Source organism: Spermophilus citellus (genome assembly GCF_964194105.1).
Source record: "Spermophilus citellus genome assembly, chromosome: 3".
NCBI lineage: Eukaryota > Metazoa > Chordata > Mammalia > Rodentia > Sciuridae > Spermophilus > Spermophilus citellus.
In genome coordinates, this window is record NC_138184.1 from 9,269,429 (window position 1) to 9,292,431 (window position 23,003).

At 48.2% G+C, this 23,003-nt stretch overlaps 1 protein-coding gene across 13 annotated transcripts in view; it reads left to right on the forward strand.

The window, feature by feature from the left end:
- DNM2 (dynamin 2) overlaps positions 1-23,003 on the forward strand; it is an 89,629-nt gene that overhangs the window by 26,374 nt on the left and 40,252 nt on the right. For all 13 annotated transcript variants that reach the window (XM_081284097.1, XM_081284100.1, XM_081284098.1 and 10 more), the window contains exons 2-5: positions 8,817-8,890; positions 17,469-17,618; positions 18,785-18,988; positions 22,273-22,371. In XM_081284097.1, coding sequence (XP_081140223.1) covers positions 8,817-8,890; positions 17,469-17,618; positions 18,785-18,988; positions 22,273-22,371 — 527 coding nt within the window. The remainder of the gene's footprint in view (positions 1-8,816; positions 8,891-17,468; positions 17,619-18,784; positions 18,989-22,272; positions 22,372-23,003) is intronic.

The window sequence follows — 23,003 nt, forward strand, 5'->3', positions numbered from 1 at the left end:
GAGGAGGGCATGGAGGGAGGGGACAATGCAGGTTGTGCGGAGTTGGGTGGAGAATTTGGGCTTTTCCCCTGAAAGAAATGGGAACCATTGTCACCTTCCAGGGAGACATGGCCCTGGGAGGCCTTAACAAAGAAGAGATGTGCCCTGACTTAGTGCTCACAGGTACCTCTGGCTCCTGTGAGGAGTGACAGGGTGTAGAAGAAAGGCCCAGGCAAGTAATAATGAGACCAAGCAACCAGTGGTGTTGATGTGGAAGAATTGTGCTGATTCTGGCTTGATTTGGAGGTGTCGCCAGCAGATGTGAGGAGTGAGGGGTAGGAAGAAACCCTGGTTGGACTTGAGTGAGGGCCATGCCAGGACACTATGGCACCTGCCTGGAAATGCTGAGAGTGGGCTAGGCACGCGATACCTGAAGCATCCACATCAAGTGCCCAGTTGTCACTATTAGGAGTTCAGAGGAGTCCAGTGAGTTGGGCACAAGAGTAGCACCATGAGCTGGTCCGTGGCTCAACTTTTGCTCTAGCAAAAGCACAAGGAGGATCCAGGGTGGCTGGATCAGCCTCGTGGTGTCTCCCCTGCATTCCTGTCAGGGCTCCGTTCCCTCCTCTTTGTGTGGCCTGGGCAGGAACTAAAATGCAGAGCGTCAGTCTGCCCATCTATGAAGTGGAGGTATTGGTTCTGCCATCTTTTCTTTGGGGTTGCCTGAGAAGGGGTTGGAGCAGCCCAGTGGCAGCACTGCTGACCAGGACCCTGGAATGTGGTACACCTGCTGAGGGACTCCTTGTGGCCCTGTGCAAAGGTCTGGCTGTGGTATTTCTTGAGTCCTGCCAAGCCACCTCGGGCTGTGAGAAGCTGTGAATAACCCCACTAGTGTATGACCCTGAGGAAGGACACCAGCCTGGGGCCTTGCTGGCTGCCCCGCCAGCACCAGCCTGCTCAGGTGACAGGTGACTTGGGCCTTCCTGCTGACTCATCCTCTGTTGGTTATCTGTTTGTTTCCTGTTGCCTGAGAAGGCCGTGGTTTTCAGCCTCCATTGTTCCTGCACATAGCTATCTCCACCCTCATGGGGCTAGAAGTCAAAGGGCTCCTGGTGAGACCTTGTGCTCTGTTCAAGACTATAAATAAATAGTCTGGCCTTGTCATCTGACAAGGGGTACCACCCCACCACACCCTTCCTTCCCTGTCCCCTACCAGGCGTCCTCATCACCTTCCAGGAGGAGATAGCCCAGTTGAGAACTCTGAAACAAGCTTCGGTGGTGTGAAGTGATTTTTCAGGTCCTACAGCTAGCAGAGAGGGCAGGGGACACCCTTTCATCCCATACATGGTCAAACCAATGCCCAGAGAGGCACACAAAACTGCCCAGGGCTCCACAGGCCATGGTCATTCGACAGACATTTAATGAGCAGCTGTGGTGCAGAAGTCCTACCTGCAGCAGGACTCGCTTCCATCGAAGGCCTTGTTAGCAGGGCTTTTGGTGAGGGACAGGCCTAAGCCGTAGCCTCTGACCATGGCTAGGTTGGAGGGCCTGTGTAGGTTTCCTGGCAGGAGGAGCAACCCCTGCAAAGACTTGGAGGGCCAAAGTGCCAGATAGATCCTAGAGGTCGGGTGGTGGAGGTGTGGCTGGAGGACCTCTACATTCCTGGAACTGGGCACTTGGCTTCTACAGGAAAGAGTCTTGGAGATCTTTGTTTTAGAAAGATAATGGTGGTGGTGGGGGATGGGCCAGTAGATTAGAGGCCAGGTAGAGAAATGATATAATAGTTAGCACTTAATTGAGCTACTGTGTGCAGCCCTGTCCTAGGCCTGGGGACCCAGCACAGGAGATCCTGCCCTGGGGAACTGATGTGGGCTGTGGGCATGCACAGTAAGAAGCAGTCGAGTGACATTTAGAATGTTAGCATATGCAGAGAAATGAGGAAGGGAAGGAGATGGGGAGTTAGAAGTATGGATGAGGTGAGAGGCGGCTTTCTGACCAGGTGTCCGTGGAGCCAGAGCCCTCAGAGATTGGCCCAGTTACTCTGTCTTATATTCCAGGAAACCCAGACCAGAGAGGCCTGAAAGTTGGTCCAAGGTCACGTGGCACAGAGGTAACTAAGATGGGTCTGGAATATAGGGTAGCCTGGGCGCACTGTAGCAGCAATGAAGAGAGAGGACAGGGGAAGGGTGGCTTTCATTGACCAGGAGGGACTCAGTGACCTATGGGATATGGGTGGGATCAGGGAGGAAGAAGCAGATGAGGCTTGAATTGAAAGTCATTTCCATTTCCAGCTAAGTAGACAGACAGTGTTCTGGGTACAGCTGCTTAGAAGGTGTTCCCAGAAGGCCCTGAGAAGGTTCCTGCCACTGTGTCCAGGAAACCCTTTGGACCAGGTCCCTCCTCATTGAACCCCTGGGAGATTGGGGGGGTTGTCCAGGCTAAGGTGGGTTTTGCTGCCCTTCGCACTCAGCAGTCCGAGAGCTTCCAGCGGTACCACTGTATGAGTTCCAGGGTTTCTGACCTCCCTAGCCTATCATGTGACAGGCCTGGCCAGTCTCATCCTTAGCCTCTTCCTGCATTGAGCTCTGTCTCCTTCATCCGGGCTGTGCTCTCCCCTTATCCTTCCCGCTGGCCACCAAGGCCTCAGTCCCAGAAAGCTCCTTCTCCTGTGATGGTCAGAGCTTCTCTTGGGCATCACACCCACCGCCTGTTCTTCTGAGGCTCTGATTGTCCCTTGTCTATGATGAATGCTGGTGGCATCTGGGGTGTTACCATTGTCCTCACGGTGCCTGGTGCCTCAGATATGCCCAAAGCACAGTCACAGGACAGGATACAAGTAAACTCCAGTGGTTTGCAGTCTTGTCCTGGCTGGAGAGTTGTGTGGCTTTTGTATCCTATGTTCACATTGAGAGGCCAGCTGGCTGGTGGTCAGAGGACCATGGGGTCCCATGTACATTCCCACCATCCTGTGTGTTGTGTGACTTTGACAGGCACCCAACCTCTGGACCTAAGTTGATTTTTAAGATGGACCAGCAGGATGTGAGGGTGATCTAGCTGCCCATTGATTACCAGGGCTATTGGTCTGATCTGGCTGCCAGGTGTCCCTTTCCTCCTTGACCACTCCAGTGCATTGCTCTTCAGTCACAGGAGACCACCTTCCCATGGAAGGCTGTTCTTTTTGTTTGTTTTTTAATATTTATTTTTTTAGGTGTAGATGGACACAACACAATGCCTCTATTTTTATGTGGTGCTGAGAATCGAACCCGGGTCCTGTCTGTGCTAGGCGAGTGCTCTACTGCTGAGCCATAATCCCAGCCCCTGGAAGGCAAGGGTATGGTAGACTATATAGAGGGAGCAGCTGTGTTCTCCCTGCTGGAACCTCCAGACTCTCAAGGTGAAGCCAGCAAACCCATGTCACTATGTCGCCATGATCGAACTGGCTAATCCGTTGGAAAATTCTTAGCCCCTTGCCTGGCATACAGTGAGCGCTCCATGACTGTTAGTTCTTCTTTTTTTTTTTTTTTTGTACCGGGGATTAAACTCAGAGGCACTGAACCAATGAGCCACATCCCCAGCCCCTTTTATATTTTATTTAAAGACAACACTGAGTTGCTTAGGGCCTCGCTAAGTTGCTGAGCCTGGCTTTGAACTCAAGATCCTCCTGCCTCAGCCTCCTAAGCTGCTGGGATTACAGGCGTGCACCAATGCACTCAGCTCCCCTTATATTTTTTTTTTTTTTTTTTTTAATATTTATTTATTTATTAGTTATTGGCGGACACAACATCTTTGTTTGTATGTGGTGCTGGAGGATCGAACCCGGGCTGCACGCATTCCAGGCGGGCGCGCTACCGCTTGAGCCACATCCCCAGCTATATTTTGTTTTTAAGTAATTTTTTTAGCTGTGTGCAATGGTACATTACCTATAATCCCAATGACTGGGGAGGCTGAAGCATGAGGATCATAACTTCAAGGCCATCTTAACAACTTAACAACACCCTATCTCAAAATAAAAAATACAGAGGGCTGGGATGTAGCCCAGTGATGAAGCACTTCTGGGTTTAATCCCTGGTCCAAATTTTAAAAAAATATTAATTTTTTTTTGCAGTGTTAGGGATTGAACCCAGGACCTCATCTATGCTACCCAAGTAGCCAAGTACTTTACCACTGAGCCACATCCCCAGGCCTTAAAAAATTTCAAGTGGTTTTTGGAAGCAGTAATGCATGTGTATGATGTGCAGTTCAAAGATGTTTGAGAACATGCAGTGCCGGGCTCCTGACAGCACCCTGCTCCTGAGGCTCTATTGTGTTTTGTTTTCTTTAGTCACAAAGTGCAGACGTCCTTCCGTACCTTTTTTCCCTATTCACTTAGTATATCCAGAAGGAAGTTCCGTGTCAGGAGATAAAAGACTTTTCCTTTTTATGTGGTGGCTGCACAGTGCCACGGATGGGCTATCATTATTTAACTAGTGCTCCCTACCCCCACTGGGCTTTCGAGCTGCTCAGATGTGAGCTTTTCTTCTAATTGTGAAGCTAACAAGTTCAAGGACTAGTGGAGTCGTAGCTCTCTACTTCCAGGTCTCAATCTTCATAAGCTGTGTCTTCCTGGATTTTATGTTTATGACTTTTTGGTTTTCTTTTTGTTGTTTTCGTGCTAGAGATGGAACCCAGGACCTTGAGTATGCAAGGCAAGCACCCCACCAATGAGCCACAGCCTCAGTCCCACCTTCTTATATGTGTATGTATTTTTTAGTTGTAGATGGACACAATGTCTTTATTTTACTTATTTAGTATTTATGTGGTGCTGAGGATGGAACCCAGTGCCTCACATGTGCTAGGAAAGCACTCTACCACTGAGCCACAACTCCAGCTCTTCTTGTTTTTTGAAGCTGGGAATGGTATCCAGGGCCTCACATAGGCTGAGCACATCCCCAGGCCAGTGAGCCCTTTTTCTGAGATTTAATTTAGACTTTAATCGTATAATTTTTTTTTTTTTTTTTGGTAGTGGGGATTGGGGACTTGGGGTCACTTGACTATTGAGTCACATTCCAAGCCCTATTTTGTATTTTATTTAAAGACAGGGTCTCACTGAGTTGCTTAGCGCCTCACTGTTGCTGAGGCTGGCTTTGAACTCGCCATCCTCCTGCCTCAGCCTCCCAAGCCACTGGGATTACAGGTGTGCACCACCATGCCCAGCTAATTCACAATTTTTAAAAAAATATTTATTTTTTAGTTATAGTTGGACACAATACCTGTATTTTATTTATTTATATGTGGTACTGAGGATCAAACTCAGGGCCTCGCACGTGCTAGGTGAATACTTTATTGCTAAGCCACAACCCCAGCCCTAAATCACAAATTTTAAGTGCACACCTTGATGTTTTTAATATAACTGCGTGGAACCTGTGGATCACTGAATAGATCAAGATTTAAGATGTTTTCATCAAACCAGAAAGTTCCCTTATTCCCCTTACAGCCAGTCCCCCTAAAGGAAACCCTCTAGTGCTCTCATTCCTATCACCAGAGACTTATTTTGCCAGTTGAAGTTCAAATCTGCCCTATGACTCAGATGGAGAAACAAGGGCATATGTCTTCAAAAGATGTGTATAGGAATATCCAGAGCAGCTCTCTTTGTTACAGCCCCAGACTGGGAAGACCCCGGTCATCTCTGTCAGCTGATGAAAGGATGAACACACCGTGCTTCATCCATATAACAGGACACGGTTTGGCAATGAGAATGGATGAATTTCGGTCTCGCTGGATAGGACAGAGGCACTGCACCGATGTTGGTAACTGTCCTTACACACTGTCCTCAAGTTGTCTAGCCATTGAGCATTCCTCTTCTGTGATTAGAAAACAGTCAACAGGGGCTGGGGTGGTGGCTCAGCGGTAGAGCACTTGCCTGGCACGTGCAAGGCACTGTGTTTGATTCTCAGCACCACATATAAATAAATAAAATAAAGATCCATTGACAAAAGAAAAAACCAGTCACCAAAGGGGGTGTAGTGGAATTGGGGACTCTTGTGAAGGTGGCACACTGTCATTGCTAGTAACTAGTAACTGTGTTAGCACCCATGGTTTCTGAGATGCCACCTATATACAGGGTCCCTCCCATTCCTGTCTCTTGTGTCCTGCATTTGAGTCTTTGTGAGGCACCAGGAAGGCCTGGACCAGGGCTACATGTGATAGCCTCCAGGCTGAGTCTCCTCAGCAGACCTACAGTGTCCTCTGAAGAGTCTAATGTCCCTGTGTCCACTGTGAAGGGGAGACCGTGGGGTACCCTGTCTGGATGCAGTGGTGAAGAGCTAGTATTGAGTTCTGATGACCCACAGTGGCCTCCTGGCTCTTTCTGTCAACTGCCCCTCCACACCAGGGCTGCATGTGTCTTGACCCTCGTTCCACCTTCTCAGAGAGTCCTGTTTGACCAGCCCAGCCCCCAGCCCTAGAGTCACCCCTGAGCAGAGGACCTTGGCTGAGGTACAGGATCTGGCTCAGTCTCCTCACTGGCCAAATGAGGACTACCAGGAGTAGAGGACTACTCAGTGTGTCGCATGAAGTGGGGCATGCAGTGTAGAGTGCTCAGGGCAGGGCAGGCAGGGTCTTTGGGCTCTGTCATCCTCTGGAGTATGACACCATAACCCCTAGTACCCAAGGTATATAGAGCTGACTTTGCACCGTAAGGCTGCAGGGGATGAGGTACAGAGCTGGCATGTTTCCTTGGGGTATTTTCTTCTCCTTACAACCGGTGTTTAAAAAGCTGACATTTGGGCTGAGTATGGTGGTGCGTTCCCGGCAAACCAGAAAGCTGAGGCAGGAGAATTACAAATTTGAGGTCAGCCTGCACAACTTGGTGAGACCCTGTCTCAAAATAAAACTAAAAGGCTGGGGCTGTAGCTCAGTGGAAGAGCACTTGCCTAACCCATGTGAGGCGCTGGGTTCCATCCTCAGGACCATGTAAAAATAAATATATAAAATGTATTGTGTGCATCTACAACTAAAGAAAAAATTTAAAAAATTAAAAATTAAAAAATAAATAAAACTTAAGGGGCTAAGGGTATAGTCCAATGACAGAGCACTTGCCTAGCACGTGAGACTCTGGCTTCAATCTCTAGTGCCACAAAACCAAAACAGTCCCCCACAACATGACATCTGTTATCATCAAACCCTACCAGTGGTGAGCAGCTTCTTCATTGTTACTCCCACACCCCCCCCTTCAACATCACCCCTGCTGAGTCTATCAACCGGACGAATATTCTGGAACTTCAGTGCCTGGTTCTGCTGCTAGTTAACTGTGTCTTCATGGGTGCTTCCCGAACTCTGATGCCTGTGGAGATCCCCATAAGGATGCAGGTCATGTGGTCACTGTCATGTTCCTGCATCCAGGAAAAAGAGGTGCTGCATAGCATGCTGGGATGGCCACAGGCTGACAGATTCACAGCTCACCATGCACCTTGCTTGGCAATGTACCTCTCCACTCACCTTCTGTACACTGGTTTAGGATTCTGACCTCTGTCTAGGCTGAGAACCAGCACTCTCCTTTGGAACCCTCCAGGATCCCAATCTAGGGCTTTCCAACCTGGGGAGGGCACCTCCTTGCTAGGGAGGGCATGATACTAATGGCATTTGGTCTACATCTGGTTGAGAACTGGGATCTGGTGTCTGTCTTGCCATGTGTGGGATATACACGCCCAGCACTGATTATCCTGTGTCCTGTATGAATTTTGGACAGTCTTCTAGGTACAAATCTTGTTTAAAATTCCCTGTGCCTAGCTGGGCACAGTGGCACACACCTGTAATCTCAGTGGCTCAGGAGGCTGAGGCAGGAGGATCTTGAGTTCAAAGCCAGCGTCAGCAACAGGCAAGGCACTAAGCAACTCAGTGAAAGCCTCTCTCTAAATTAAAATACAAAATGGGGCTGGGGATGTGGTTCAGTGGTTGAGTGCCCCAGAATTCAATCCCTGATACAAAAAGAAAAAAAGAAAAATTTCCTGCACCTAAAACCTTTTTCATGTAAAATAAGAGGCTTTCACCTGCTTTAATATCCTCTAAGCATGTGAGTCTTTCCTAAGGAACCACTTGGGCATTCTCGCTCTCCTTTTTTAATTTTTATTAAAAAAATTTTTTTTTGGTACCAGGGATTGAACTCGGGGGCATTTAATTACTGAGCCACATCCCCGGCTGTATTTGTATTTAATTTAGAGACAGGGTCTCACTGAGTTGCTTGGTGTCTCACTAAGTTGCTGAGGCTGGCTTTGAACTCGCAATCCTCCTTCCTCAGCCTCCCAAGCTGTGGGATTACAGGCATGCACCACTACGCCCAGCTCACTTTCCATTCTTTTAATTTTATTTTGAGGCAGGGCTTTGCTAAGTTACCCAGGCTGGCCTCTAACTTGCAATCCTCCTGCCTTAGCCTCTCAAGTCACTGGGGTTACAGACATGCATCATTAAACCTGGCTTAGATTTAATTTTTTTGGACATGCAATATAATTTGCTGTCAACTACTTTTATTTTGCCTTTTTATTGTACTTGTGGCACTGTAGTAACTTAAAATAGGTAGAAAATATATTGGGGGAGGTTGTCCAATTACTTTCTAAGGAGAGGGCCCTCTGGGAATGCTGGTGTTGGGACATAGCCTGCTAAAGGGAAAGAGGTCTATCCTCATGGCCTTTGGTCCCTCCTCTGCCCCTTTGACCTCAGGACCCTCTAAGATCAGAGTGTTCTCCAGAGATTGGTATCTTTGCCAAAGTTTGCAAAAGCGAGTTGCTCCACTGGTTGCAGTCACACTTCCTGCCCCTTCAGCCTGACATGTGAGTCATTTCTGTTCCTTTGTTCTCTCACAGAGACTTCCTTCCCCGTGGATCAGGAATCGTCACCCGGAGGCCTCTCATTCTGCAGCTCATCTTCTCAAAAACAGGTATACTATGGTGCCCAGGAAGAGCTGGGGCTTAGGGTGGAATCCTGGGTTCTGGGCTGTCATTTGGGTTTGAATTCACATATCCCACATGTAGGGAAGTTGAAAGACAGTTCAGTGAATACCCACACCCCCAGAGTCCTCAACTGCGACCAGGTCCCTAGGTGTCATAGATCCTTTCTAACATGTTTGTGCTGAATCCTTTCAAAATCATGAGCGCACTTCAACCCAAAATGCCTCAGCACACTTCTGTGCAATGAGGACACTTTCCTGTGTCATCACAGAACCAGGCCCAAGAGAAGGAATCATCGCTGCCTGTTGTCTGAGGTGCAGTGCATACCCACAAGTTGCCAATAAGCCCCAAATATCTTCTATAGCTGGTTTTACAGTCAGGGAAACTGAGGCTTAGCCAGTTTACCTCCCTTTCTAGTGAGTGGCAGATCTGGGATTCTCACCTAGGCATATCAAAATCCCACCTGGGACCCGGCTCCTGGCTGGACCTTCTCACCTTTCTCCCTTGACTCTGCTTTGCCCAGCATGGGGTGTGAAGCTCCAATGGGAGGTGGCAGGAGATTGGCCCAGCTCTTCCTCTTTCTGAGCTGCACCCTGGGGTATAGGTCACAGGTGGGCCAGTGGACTGCTGCTTCTGGATCGGGCACCCAGACAGCTGTGCTAGTCCAGTGCAGTGGCAGAGCTGCTGGTTTCAGATGTTAGCCCTGAACCAAGTCCCTAGGAGGTTTGTCCTGCTGCTGCTGCTGGCTCCTAGTGGCACTGGAAAGCCTGCACTGGTGGATGGGGACTAGGAGCTGGGACTGTCCAGGTTCCCATCCTGGTTCCTGGGGTGGGCCCCCGTTCAGGATCTTGTCTGTCTTTACCTAATGCTGGCACACACCAGACCTTGCCGCGCGCTGCTACCCTGGCTGTGGTTTTGTGCTTGTTGCCAGTGTGTCTTAGGGTGGCATTAGAAAGCAGGTCAGCTTCCTGCATTGAAAGTCACTGCCAGTCTTCATGGCAGGTTGAGGGGTGGCTCCCTTATCACTGAGTCCATCACCCACCAGTGGGATTTGGATATACTCGGGGGCAGAGGCCCAGGGAGAACATTCTAGGAGGGGCAGCGGCATGTGCAAAGCTGGGGTGGGAGGCTGTGAGGTGAGGGTGGGTCCAGGAGGCAGGTGGGACATGACCAAGAAGGCATGGTAAGGGATTCAGGCAGCCAGAGCCAGGGTGGCAGTGGGATGGAAAGAGTATGGCTCATTTCTCTGGGGGAGGGACAGCATGGCACCAGGTGAGTGGTGATGGAGCCAGCCCAGGCAGTGCTTTGGTGGTGAAGGGCAGCCTGGAGGGGCCTCCAGGCCAGGCATCAGATGTAAGAGGAGCCTGGGCTGGCGGAAACAAGATACTAATAGTAGGAGGGAGGAGATGTGCACCCTGTGGGACTTTGTGGGGTGCTGAGGGGGCTACGCAAGGCTGTGTTGCTCCTAGAGGTGAAGTTCTGGGGGCTGAGCTCCACAGCCAAGCTGTTCACATGCTTACTAGCCAGGAACTTGAGCAGGCAGCTTTCCTTTCTATACTGCAGTTCCCTCAACCATAAGTGGGTGACAATGTGCCTCCCTCATGTCTTTACTTGGCCGTGGCCTATCTGTGACTTCCTGTGGGGTCCAAAATGCAAAGACATGGCCCCTGAAGCTGGCTCTGGGTCTTTCTGTGTGACTCCTGAAACTCCCAAGGTTGCAGGTTTCTTGTTCAGTCTGGTCCCAGTGAACCATTACCTTTAACCAATGAAGTTTAAAAATTACCCAGGACCGCAGCCAGCAGGATTTTAGTGGTCCATGGGTGAACCTGCTTTCACTGGCAATTACCCTTGAGCCTCATAAACTCTGCGTGCTAGGGACTCTTCTGTGTGGAATGTAATGTGGGTGACATGGCCTGCTGAGCTCCCTGCCCCCGGTCTTGACTTTGACTTTGGTCTGTCCTCACAGAAGTCAGAGAAGAGATGTTAGGATTTGACTCCCAGGCTTCCCATTGGCCTCAGAATAAAATCCAGCCTCCTCCTTAAGGCTTTGTGGCTTTGACCTGTCCCTTCTGGTCTAACAGCCCCTCCTGGTCTGTGGCTGCCCTACAGTCTCCTCCTGACCTCAGGCTCATTTGTTCTCCACCTCTAGGTCTTTGTGCTCACTGTGCTCTCTGCCTGGAGTACCCTGCCTAGATTTTCCCCTCTGCTAGGTGACCCTCATCCCTCCTCCATCCTGGCTACTTGCTGCCTTAGTCCCCACGGCTTGCATCCTGTGGCACCATCCTGTTCTTTTGTGTTTGCCTTGGTTTCTCCCTACTGCGGTGTCAGTGCCCCAGGCCTTCATGCTGATCCTTGTTTCCTACTCTTCCCTTGTGCCCAACACAGGGCCCAGGCCAGGCACCAGGAATGGGCTGTGTCTTGGGTGCTATGAGGACCTCTCTGTGCCCCTTCTCTTCCAGTGGAAAGTGGGCTAAACCAGGCATGATGACACATGTAGCTCCAGCTACTAGGTAGGCTGAGCACAGGAGTTCAAGACCCCATCTCAAAAAAAAAAAAAAAAAATATAGCTGGGGTTGTGAGCCACTCTTTTTTTTTTTTTTTTTTAAAGAGAGAATGAGAGAGGGGAGAGAGAGAGAGAGAGAGAGAGAGAGAGAGAGAGAGAGAGAGAGAGAGAATTTTTTAATATTTATTTTTTTTAGTTCTCGGCGGACACAACATCTTTGTTGGTATGTGGTGCTGAGGATCGAACCCGGGCCGCACGCATGTGAGGCGAGCGCGCTACCGCTTGAGCCACATCCCTAGCCCAGTCAGCCACTCTTTATCTAGCACTTTCTTCCTGGGCCATGCACTCCCTCACTCCCCCAGCATTTTAACACTTTTCCTGGCCATGGTAAACCTGCCTGCCCATCTGTCTATCCTTCCTTCCTTCCTTCCTCCCTCCTTTCCTTCCTTCCTTCCTTCTCTTCCTTCTCTTCCTTCTCTTCCTTCCTTCCTTCTTTTCCTCCTTTTTTTCCTTTGATATTGGGGATTGAACCTAAGGGTGCCCTACCACTGAGCTATAGCCCCAACCCTTTTTATTTTTTCTTTTGAGACAGGATCTTGCTAAGTATCCTTCTGCTTTGGCCTTCTGGATTTCTGGGATTACAGGTGTATGCCACTGTGCCTGGGCTTAAGTGTGACACTATCCTTAAGTGTGACAGTTTCCATCAGTGTGGGTCAGGTTGAAGACTGAGTCCTGGGTGGGTCCCCAACAAGAGACTAAGTATGCTGGTCTCTGGGTGCTCTTTTCTCTAAGAGGAAATGGCCTGGAGCTAGCATGGCTCAGACTGGGGACTGTTGGGATGCCAGCTTACATTTGCAGTGTGTCCTCTATTGGGAGATGTTGCCCACTTATCTCAAAGGGAGTTCAAGGGCCAAGTGGGATTGGAAGTGCTGTGTGCTGTACCCTGTCTTGGGTGGCTAAAGTCTAGAAAGTTCTGCATAAACGGATCCTGTTTGACTGTAGGGTACTCAGGGTCTCCCAAGTGTGTCTGAGCCCTGAGTCACTCATGCCCAAGCATGCCTATCACAATGCCAGATCGAAGGAAAGCAGATCTTGTCTTTCTTCTGTCAGGAACCAGCCTGGTGGTTTTGTTCTTTGCTTGGATGGGAGTGGGGGAGGATGGCAAGCTCCCCTCTGTGCAGAGCCCCTCTGTGGAACGTGCTCAGACCGTGAGACAGTTTGTTGAGTTCCCCTAAGACTGACACCTAAAAAAAAGCTGCCAGTGGGCTTCCTGTGCACCCACACCCAGATTTGATTACATTCTCATAACACTAGTAATGGCTTTGGATTCTGTGCTGGCTTTTGCATTGTAGGGAAACTGAGGCACTGAATGAAGGACCGAAAGCCTGGGCTGGGTGTGGTTAGGCTATGGAGCTTCATAGTGCCAAAGCACTTCCACCTCACACTTTTCTTCCAAGTCCTATTGGGGTACCTGAGGACCCCACTTAATGTAGATTTCTCAGCAGAACTCTGACCTTTATGACTTCAAGGATATACTACTGGACATGTGTCCAGGTGTGTCTTTAGGATAGGGAGGCCATTCTCTGATTACCTGTGGCCTTCTTTTAGATCCTTTAAAACAAGAGAGCCCCAGTGGAAATCCTTGAGTGACATTGATCTCAGTCAAAGGGCTACTTCCTTGTGTCCCAGGTGGAGATGGGCTGCTGCGAACAGTGGGAATCCATTGGGGGATCACAGTGATGATATCCTCCTGGGCCAGAGCATCTGATGCTTTGTAATAGATTGGCTCATACATGTTTATTAAGCAGCTATTACATAATCAGATGCTGGGGAGTGCAAAGCCCTTTGCTCTTTTTTTTTTTTTTTTTTTAAGAGAGAGGAGAGAGAGAGAGAATTTTTTAATATTTATTTTTTAGTTTTCGGCGGACACAACATCTTTGTTGGTATGTGGTGCTGAGGGTCGAACCCGGGCCGCATGCATGCCAGGCGAGTGCGCTACCGCTTGAGCCACATCCCCAACTCAAGCCCTTTGCTCTTGAATTCCAACTTCTGTGGAGGTAGATAGGCCTGGAAGGAGACCAGAACCTCAGTCTAGATATTTTCTAGAAGAAAATCACGAGGGCATCCACCAAGCTCACCATTTGGCCACTATCAGGAAGCCCAGCAGTGGATGAGGATAGCTGGTTTGGTAGCCCGGCTTCGGGGCCAGGGTCTTATTTCTTCCGTCATTCCTGCTGTGTGCCAGGCCCTGGGCTGGGGCCTATGGAGCTAAGAGCCTTCTAGAGGCACCAGCCTGGCTGAGAGCACAGCAGGCAGAGGGGAGAATACACTGCTGCTAATAGGGGATGTGTCACTGTTGAAAGGCCACACCATTAGCCCAGGAGCCAGAGGAACTGGCTTTATTACCTGGAGTACTGGAACCAGGGAATGAGTGAGGAGTGCAGCCCAGCAGCAGGGACTAGGATGGGCAGTGCTGGCAGTGGCTTATGGCTTGACCTTGGCAGCTGGGGACAAGTCAGTCTTAAGGTCTCTGAGTTCTTTCTTCCTATGTGTCTACCTGTCTATCCATCCCCCCATCCCCCTCCCATCCAGTACTCCCAACAAGGGCCTCACATATGCTAGACAAGTGCTTCACCACTGAGCTCCACCCAGCCCCTTATATTTTCATTTTGAGACAGGGTCTTGCTAAGTTGCCCAGACTGGTCTCAAACTTGTAATCCTCCTTCCTTAGCCTCTCAAATAGCTAGGATTACAACTGTGTACCACTGCACCCAATGCCTCTGACATATTATTTGAGTCAGTGGGTCGTTAACTAAATCATTGCCAGCATTTGACCACATTCAGGAAGGGGGACATTTGTATTAGGACCTGCAGGAGGAGATGGGATGCTATTTGACTTCTGAGACTCATTTGCCTTTGTGTGTGTGTGTGTGTGTGTGTGTGTGTGTGTGTGTGTGTGTCTCACTGGGATTGAACCCAGGGCCTTGGGCATGAGAGGCAAGCACTCTACCAACTGAGCTATATCCCCAACCCTCACTTCCCTCTTTTGACTCCCTCTTGTTTAGGTCAGGGAAATGCAGAGCCCTTGGCCCCCATCGCTGTTCCTGCCATATCGTGGCATGGGGTTCTTTGCCCACTCTCATGGCAGCAGTGGTGGTGTTGATTCCTCAAGACTTCACAGAAGCCCTATTGTAATGCCCAGTTTACAAATCAGGAGACAGCCTTGGGGGGGGGGCTCTACTGCATACTAAGTTAATAACTTCAGTGCATACTGGTTTCTGAGGTGCCACAGCTGGTGGGCCACATAAACAGAGTGCAGACTGATGAGTTCAGATAGGGAAGGAGGCCAAGATGCAGGATTCAGGGAAGTCTGCCTGGAAGAAACGACTGGTAGGGAGGACCTGGAGGAGGAGGAAGTGAGGCCAGGCTTTCCAGACACCGCACCCGGCAGGGGAGAGGACCTATGTCCTGGTTTTCAGCCTCTCTTGTGTCCCATATCCCTTGCACTCCTTAAAGGAGAGTGGCCTCTCTCGGGGGCCAAGCCAGGGCCTGAAACTGGAAGAGAACTGAGGTTCTGTGGAGGTTGGGGGATATTACATTTTTAGTGGCTGCTACAGGAAGAGTAGCCAAGTGTTTCCTCTTATCCCTGTGGAGGGCCAGAGTGTGACTGTCCTTGGGAACTGGGTCAGCTGATAGCCTGGGTGGGGTGGGGGAAGGGATCCTGAATCCTCTAGCTGGCATCCTTATTGCACTGCTCCCGGGTGGCCAGTGCTTGTGCAAAACGTGAATCTGAGTCCACTGAGGCCCACTGACCCTGAAGCAGAAGCTGAGAAGTAAGATCCTTCCAGAGGCTTCATGGAGGCCTTCTGGCTTAAGAGTCATGAACCCCACCAGGCTGTCTGGGTTCCAAGTCCTGTCTCCACCACTGAGCTTTGTCCAAAGTCATTTCACTCATCTGGGCCTCAGCTTTCCAATCTTTGAAATGGGGGTCATGGAGATGCCTACCTACTGTGAGACTCAGAGAGAGTAGGGCCTGACCGGAGTGAACGAAGGTTGGAGGTTGGCACAGTCAGTTAGGTTTTAGTGATGGAAAAGAATTTTCTTTTGGCCGCCTTATATCTCTGGATAGTGGCACTCCAACAGTGCAGGCTTTCTGCATCTCTGGGCTCCCTCTTGGTCTTTTCAGTTGAGGCAGCAGCTTCTTTTTTTTTTTTTCTTTCTTTCTTCTTCTTTTTTTTTTTTTTTTTGGTAGTTATAAATGGACAGAATGCCCTTATTTTACTTATTGTTTAATGTGGTGCTGAGGATAGAACCCCCCAGTGCCTCACACATGCTACGCAAGTGCTCAGCCACTGAGCCCCAGCTCCAGCTCGAGGCAGCTTCTTGATGGCAATGCTATTCATGCAGCCAGGTCTCCTCCTGGTGGACGTCTTGGATGTTTCCAGTTGTTAACTCAGAAATGCCATGCCAGTGCACATCTTTGCATTTCTTCCCTGGGCCCGTTCTCCAGCCCAGTGGCCAGTGTGACTTGCTTCCTTTGACTTTTCAGCATCACTGCAGGAGCTATGATCTCTGAACTTGATGGTCCCTACCTCCCAGAATTTTACTGTGAAAATTCAGATATCTGGAAAAGTGCAAAAATTGTATAACGAACGCCTTTGTGTCCAGCATCTACATTCTACCATGAATGTGTTCGTTATTTTTATTATTTCATGCAGTACTGGGGATTGAACCCAGGGATGCTCTACCGCTGAGCCTCCTCCCCAACCTTTTTATTTTTATTTTTATTATTTTGGCACTGAGGAGTAAGCCCAGGGGCACTTTACCACTCAGCTACATCCCCAGTCCACTTTTATTTTTTATTTGGAGGTAGGGTCTCCTTAAGTTGTCAAGGTTAGACTTGAACTTGGAATCCTGCCTCAGCTTCCCAAGTTGCTGGTATTACCCGTGTATGCCATCACAACTGACTGATCAGTTTTTCTGTTTGCCTGTCCCATCTCTGTGCTTTAGGACTGGATTCCCTCATTCAGGACCCACACTGCCACATTAGTTACTTATTTGTTCCTCTTGTTCTCATTCCCAATGTGGCTTTCAGACACCCCAAGCTCCTACATCTGCTTGAGATCCTGCCCAGAAAGCAATTCTTTTGAGTCATTTATATCCAGGTGGGGTTCCCCTTGAACATATAGGAGGGGAAGGAGGGACATCAAGATGGCTTTGGCAAGGCCAGCAGGGATACTCTGGTTCCCTTGGGGAAGGACAAATACTATGGGAGCTGGGTGGCATATGCCTGTAATCTCAGCGACTTAGGAGGCTAAGGCTGGAGGATGGCAAGTTCAAGGCCAGCCTAGGCAACTTAATGAGACCCTGCCTCGAAATAAAAAATAAAAATGGGCTGGGGATATAGCTTTGGATAAAGCTGAGTTAAATCCTGAGTTCAGTCCCCTGCCTCTCCAAAAAATGCTGTGTGAGAACATCTATTACATACTGAGTCTGCCAGTACAATTTGAACATCCCTGTTTGAAAAATACAGGACCTGAAATGCTTCAAAATAAGAACTTTTTCTTTTCTGAGTGCTGATATGACACCCAAATGTTGAATTTTTACATCTGACCTCATGGATGGTTGCAGTCAGTACAGGGGGACACTTAAAATAGTGTGTAAAATCACCTTTAGGCATGTGTCTTGGGTATATATGAAACAAATGAGTTTCACATTTAGACTTGGGTCCCATGCCTAAGATGGTTCACTATGTATGCATGAATATTCCAGAATCTGAAAAGTCCCCAGATCTGAAACATGTCTAGCCTTGAGCATTTTGGATAAGAGAATACTCCACCTATTATTTCTTGTGGAATCTCCAGGTCTGAAAAGGGGCTCTGTCTATAGGAGCCCCACTTAGTACTGGTCATAAGAATGAATCTCTTGCTCCCAAAATTCCTAGAGTGATTGTAACTGTTTCTTCCCCTGCTTGAAAAAGCACTCATTCCAAAAGTCTTTCTTTTCTCTACCCTTGACAAGATGGCTTTTCTTTCTCATATTGAGTATCTCTCTTCCTTTTTCAGAATATGCAGAGTTTTTGCACTGCAAGTCCAAAAAGTTTACAGACTTTGATGAAGTCCGGCAGGAGATTGAAGCAGAGACCGACAGGGTCACGGGGACCAACAAAGGCATCTCCCCAGTGCCCATCAACCTGCGCGTCTACTCGCCACATGGTAGGCAGCTCAGAATGAGACCCCCCACACATGAGAGCAGAAGAATGCTGGCTGTCCCCCAGTCATGGGGAGATCTACCTACTCACAAAGATTATGCTTCCTTTTTTCTTCATAAACACACAGCTCTGAAAAACCCCCACATACCAGGAAGATTGCTGGGAGTAGTGAGGACTGGGGCAAAGTGTAGCTCTCTACTTTAATCAGGGCATCATCCTTGCTGCCTCTCCTATTCCATAAGGGACACCAGAAACCAGACTTATTTGCAGATGTCCTCATTTTAAAACTCTGAATTAAAACATCAGCCTGCTGCTATATGTTGCTGTTGGCCCAGAGGCCTGGATTGTGATAGCAAATGTCATTTGGGGACCATCTCAACATATTTTTCTTGAGATGGGTTCCTGGTGATAAATTCTAAAATGTATTTATTTTTGAATTAATGATGACTATATATGGCTCGGGTGGGAATATTGCTCAGCAGTAGAGCACTTGCTTAGCATGTGCAAAGCCCTGGGTTCCATTCCCAGTACCAAAAAAAAAAAAAAAAAAAAAAAAAAAATCAAACAGTATGTGGCAAAAACCTACCTTGCTTTTCCATCAATGTTACAAATATATTTCATGTTCGTCAAATGACAATGCACATGCAGTTGTGAATATGTACATATATGTATCATATATGTGCATATCATCAATTTTCCTGAAATCATAGCATACTATAGAAATCATTTGTGCCTCTTTTTTGTATGTGAATACATCTCATAGTATGTTTCTTATAGTTCTTTGGTATTGGCTGAATGGGTGGACGAATGGGCTGGAATTTAGCCACTTATGAATTCCAGTTTGTAGCTGTAAACATCCTGATTTAAACATCTATGTCACTGGAATGGAGTAGGTAGAGGGTAGAGTGGAATCCTAGGAAGGTTACTGGATAAAAAGAACAGTTGGGGTTGGGTGTGGCTCAGCGATAGAGCCTGACTAGGATGCACAAGGCCCTGCATTCCATCCCTAGCACCATGTTTTAAAAAGGGGTGTGGTCCAGTTGGAGTGTCTAGGAGTCATCCAAAGTCTGACCCCCTCCAGGAAATTAGGGATGTCACCTGGATCTTAGGGCTATGTATGCTTTGCCTTTTGCAGGTTCTGACCACTTTTACCTCTGATTTCCTTTCCAGTGTTGAACTTAACCCTTATCGACCTCCCAGGCATCACCAAGGTGCCTGTGGGGGACCAGCCCCCAGACATTGAGTACCAGATCAAAGACATGATCCTGCAATTCATCAGTCGGGAGAGCAGCCTGATCCTTGCTGTCACACCTGCCAACATGGACTTGGCCAACTCAGATGCTCTTAAGCTGGCCAAGGAAGTTGACCCTCAAGGTAACCAGGCAGCAGCTCCTTCATCCCGTCCCAGTATTGAGACTTGCCTAGAACCCTGGATTCTAAGTCCTAGCATTCTCTTAGCACATGGCCCTTTAGGAAAAGACCTCCTGTGAAATTCTCAGTGTTCCCTGACAGGACTTGTGATGGTGGTGGGTGTCTCCTGAGGGCCCACAGTGGGGCCGTTGTGTGTCCCTCCTTGGACATGATGCTGCCTGCTTTGCTAGTGCAGGAGGGTAACCTAGGGGAGTGGGAACAATTCAACTATGTTAGTCTTCTTTCTGTTACTTCAACAAATACTGGAGATAATCAACTTATGAAGAGAAAAGGTTTGTTTTTGCTCATAGTTTTGGAGGTTCCAGTGTGATTGGTTGGCCCCATTGCTTTGGGGTCTGCGGTAAGGCATCACACGACAACACATTCATGGAGCAAAACCACTTACCTCATAGTCAGGGAGCAAAAACGAAAGAAAAAGGAAGGGATCAGGATCCCATAATTTTCTTCAAGGGCATGCCCCTAAAACCTCCCCCTAGGTTTCCACCTCTCAGATTCCACCCATTGTTGCCACTCTGGGGAGCAATCCTTTAACACATCGTCCTTTGGGGGCGCATTTAAAATTCAAACTCCAGGGGCTGGGGTGGTGGCTCTGTGGCAGACCACTTGTCTAGCATGTGTGAGGCACCATGTTCGATCCTCAGCACCACATATCAATAAATAAAATAAAGATCCATTGGCACCTAAATAAATAAATAAATAAAATTAAATAAAATTCAAACTCCAACACCAGCCCTCACGGGGCACAGATGCAATTCCAGATCCCATCTTTAGAAGTTACTTATCTTCCCAAGGTTTGGTTTCACTCTGTCAAAACTGGAACATTAATCCCAACCCATAGAGTGGCTTTGAGGTCTATAGATAATCTCCATAAACTGCTTCAGAGCCAGGCAGGTAAAGTAAAAGAGTAACAAGTTACTGAAGGAACTTGGGGTCATATGGGGTAGTGGAGACTGTGGTATTCCTGGCCAGAGGCTTGCAAAATCAAACTTTTCAAATGGCCACTGAGTGTTAGTTAAGCACCTGCTATGGGCCAGGCTCAGGAATGCAGACTGGGGAATGGAGCAGGGAACAAATCAGCAGGCTCCTGAGATACTGATATTCCATTGAGAGTGTAGAATAATAACCAGGAACAAGCATGCAAGATCCTTGCAGGTAATGGCAAGTGTTGGGGAGAACATATTTTAGAGAGTGGCCAGGATTGAATGGTCAGGGACCTCTGTGGAGGTGAGATTTGAGCAAGACCAGGATGATAAAAAGATGAGCAGAGAAAAAAATCCAGAAAATTGGACAGTGGGTACTAATAGTTGGAGTGGGGAAGGGGGTAATTTGAGTCTGGGGTATTCACGATTTAGCAAGGAGACCCTGTGTGGCTTAGGCAGAATGAGCTAAAAGGTAAAAGGTGGAAGGAGACACAAGTTGAACAAGGCCTTGAGAGCTGCTATAGGGGGCTGTGGTTTATTCTGAGAGTCTTGGAATTTTAACCACGTATGACACAAATGGAAATGCATTTTGTGTGATGCCCTCTGACTTCCAGGGTTCTGAGTAGTTTGGAGGAAGTTGGGTACCAGTAAGGAGCGGGGGGAGTTGTCAAGGCCAGGCAGGCTTGTAGCTCATGCTACCTAGTCAAGGGTTAGGCCCAGGGGTCAGTCAGTCTTGTATGTGACTGAAAGCTCCTCAAAATCCAGTGCTGGGGGTGTGGCTTGGTGGGAGAACATTTGCCTATCATGCATGAGACCCTGGGTTTCATCCCTAGCACTGTAAAATAAAGTTTTTGTTTTGTTTTGTTTTGTTTGTTTGTTTTTTAAGAGAGAGAGAATTTTACTATTTATTTTTTAGTTTTCGACGGACACAACATCTTTGTTTGTATGTGGTGCTGAGGATGGGCCACACACATGCCAGGCGAGCGCGCTACCGCTTAAGCCACATCCCCAGCCCCTAAAATAAAGTTTGTTTGTTTTTTTTTAAATGTTCAGGGCTATCAACTGAGCACTTAGGAGGCTGTGCCTGCTACTCCCCTCCAGGGCACATGGGCACACTTTCTTGGGAGAGGCTGCCCTTGCCTCCCTGTCAATGCCAGTCTTGTCCTCTGCTGTCTTCACATGAAATGGGTATGGTTATGAAAAAGGGTTAATCAGGTGGTGCAAAAATGGGCATCAGTACAGTTAAGTGCCATTTGTGAACCCGATGCTGGCCTTAACATTTTTTTCTGTCTTCGAAAGCATTCGTGATTATTACCCAAAAATAAAAGTCACCATGGAAAAATAGAGAACTCAGAAAGTGACAGCTCCCCTCCCCCTGCAGAGATACGGCTGGCTACATTTGGTAAATATCTTTCCAGAGTCGTTTTTACCCATAAACGTGCGTTTTTAAATTAAACTATTGGCCAGGTGCAGTGGTGTGCACCTGCAATCCCAGCCACTCGGGAGGCAGAGGCAGGAGGATTGTGAGTTTGAGACCAGCCTGGGCAACTGAGTGAGGCCCTGTTTTGAGAGAAAGGAAGGAAGGAAGGAAGGGAGGGAATGAGGGAGGGAAGGAAACATGGCTTTCACCCCGTCAATGCCCAAGTTGGCACTTACCAGTGATTTCACTGGGCTTCTGTCTGTCCCTTGTGTGTGTCTCACACATGTGACACACGTAAGTGTGCACACACAGCTAGCACAGCCCTGAGCTCAAGCCCTGCATGGGCATTTGATGTGCAGGTGTGAAGCTATGCTATGAGGAGGTCCTTGATTTTGGCTGAGTAGGGGAGAGGAGGTATTTGATAGAATGGGCCCCAGAGTGGCACTTTGCCATTCAGTTGAGAGGAAACCCTGGAAACAGTTGCTTCAGGTACAAGTGTGATGTTGGGACTTATATACAACTCAGAGCACAGCATTGAAACTGCATAGAAATTGACTGGGGATAACTCAAGTTGCCATGAGGTTCCCTGTAGACCCTGAAGCAGCAGGTTCTGATGCTAATACGAGTGACGGTGGTGGTGGTGGTGGCGGCAGCCACTTTTTATATATTGACTTTTTGAATGTGCCAGGTTTATCCTGTGGATTACCCTCTGAGATCAGAACTTGTAACTGTCTTCATTTGATACTTGAGATACTGGGGTCCAGACAGTTAACATGGTTTGTTACCATATGACCTGACAGTGGCAGGGTGAATTGGACCCCAGGTGGCCCGGGGCCACCAGCCTTGTTCCTTCCTCATGGTGCCTTCTGACCTCTGTGCTTTTTCAGGCCTGCGGACCATTGGTGTTATCACCAAACTCGACCTGATGGACGAAGGCACAGACGCCAGGGATGTCCTGGAGAACAAGCTGCTGCCACTGAGAAGAGGTGTGGCTGGGGACAGGGGCTGAGACCTCAGAGTGGGGAGTGTGGACTTGGGAAGCCATTGGGTGCTCGAGGGGCAGGGAGAATGGGCTGGGTTGTGTTTGTGTCTTTTTCTTCTGATTTTTATACTTTGATTTTTCAGTTACACAATGAACACCTGCTCCTTTTTGGAACATTAGTAAACATGTATACAGAAAGAGGAAACTAATCTCACCCACAGCCCTACTTCCCCAGTCAGTAGTAATACTTTGTGGCTATCTTTCCAAACAATTCTCTAAAGTTTGAAACTTTTTTTTTTTTTTTTTTTTGGTTTTGGGAGTCCAGGACATTGTGCATGCTAAAGCACATACTCTACTACTGAGCTACACCCCCAGCTCTTTGTCTAATTACTAATTTATTTTATTTTATTGTTTATTTGTTTGCTTGCCTTGCCAGAAATAGAAGCAGGGCCCAGCATATGCTAGGAGCATTCTACCACTGAGCTTCATCCCCCCATCTGATTAATTTTTAAAATTACTTTCTATTATGTACCAAAAAGTAGGAAAGTTTTAGTAGTCCTGTGGACCTGTTGCCCAGCTTCAGTGGGTGTCACACACAATTAATTTTAAATCTCCTGAATGTCGTTGTAAACTATT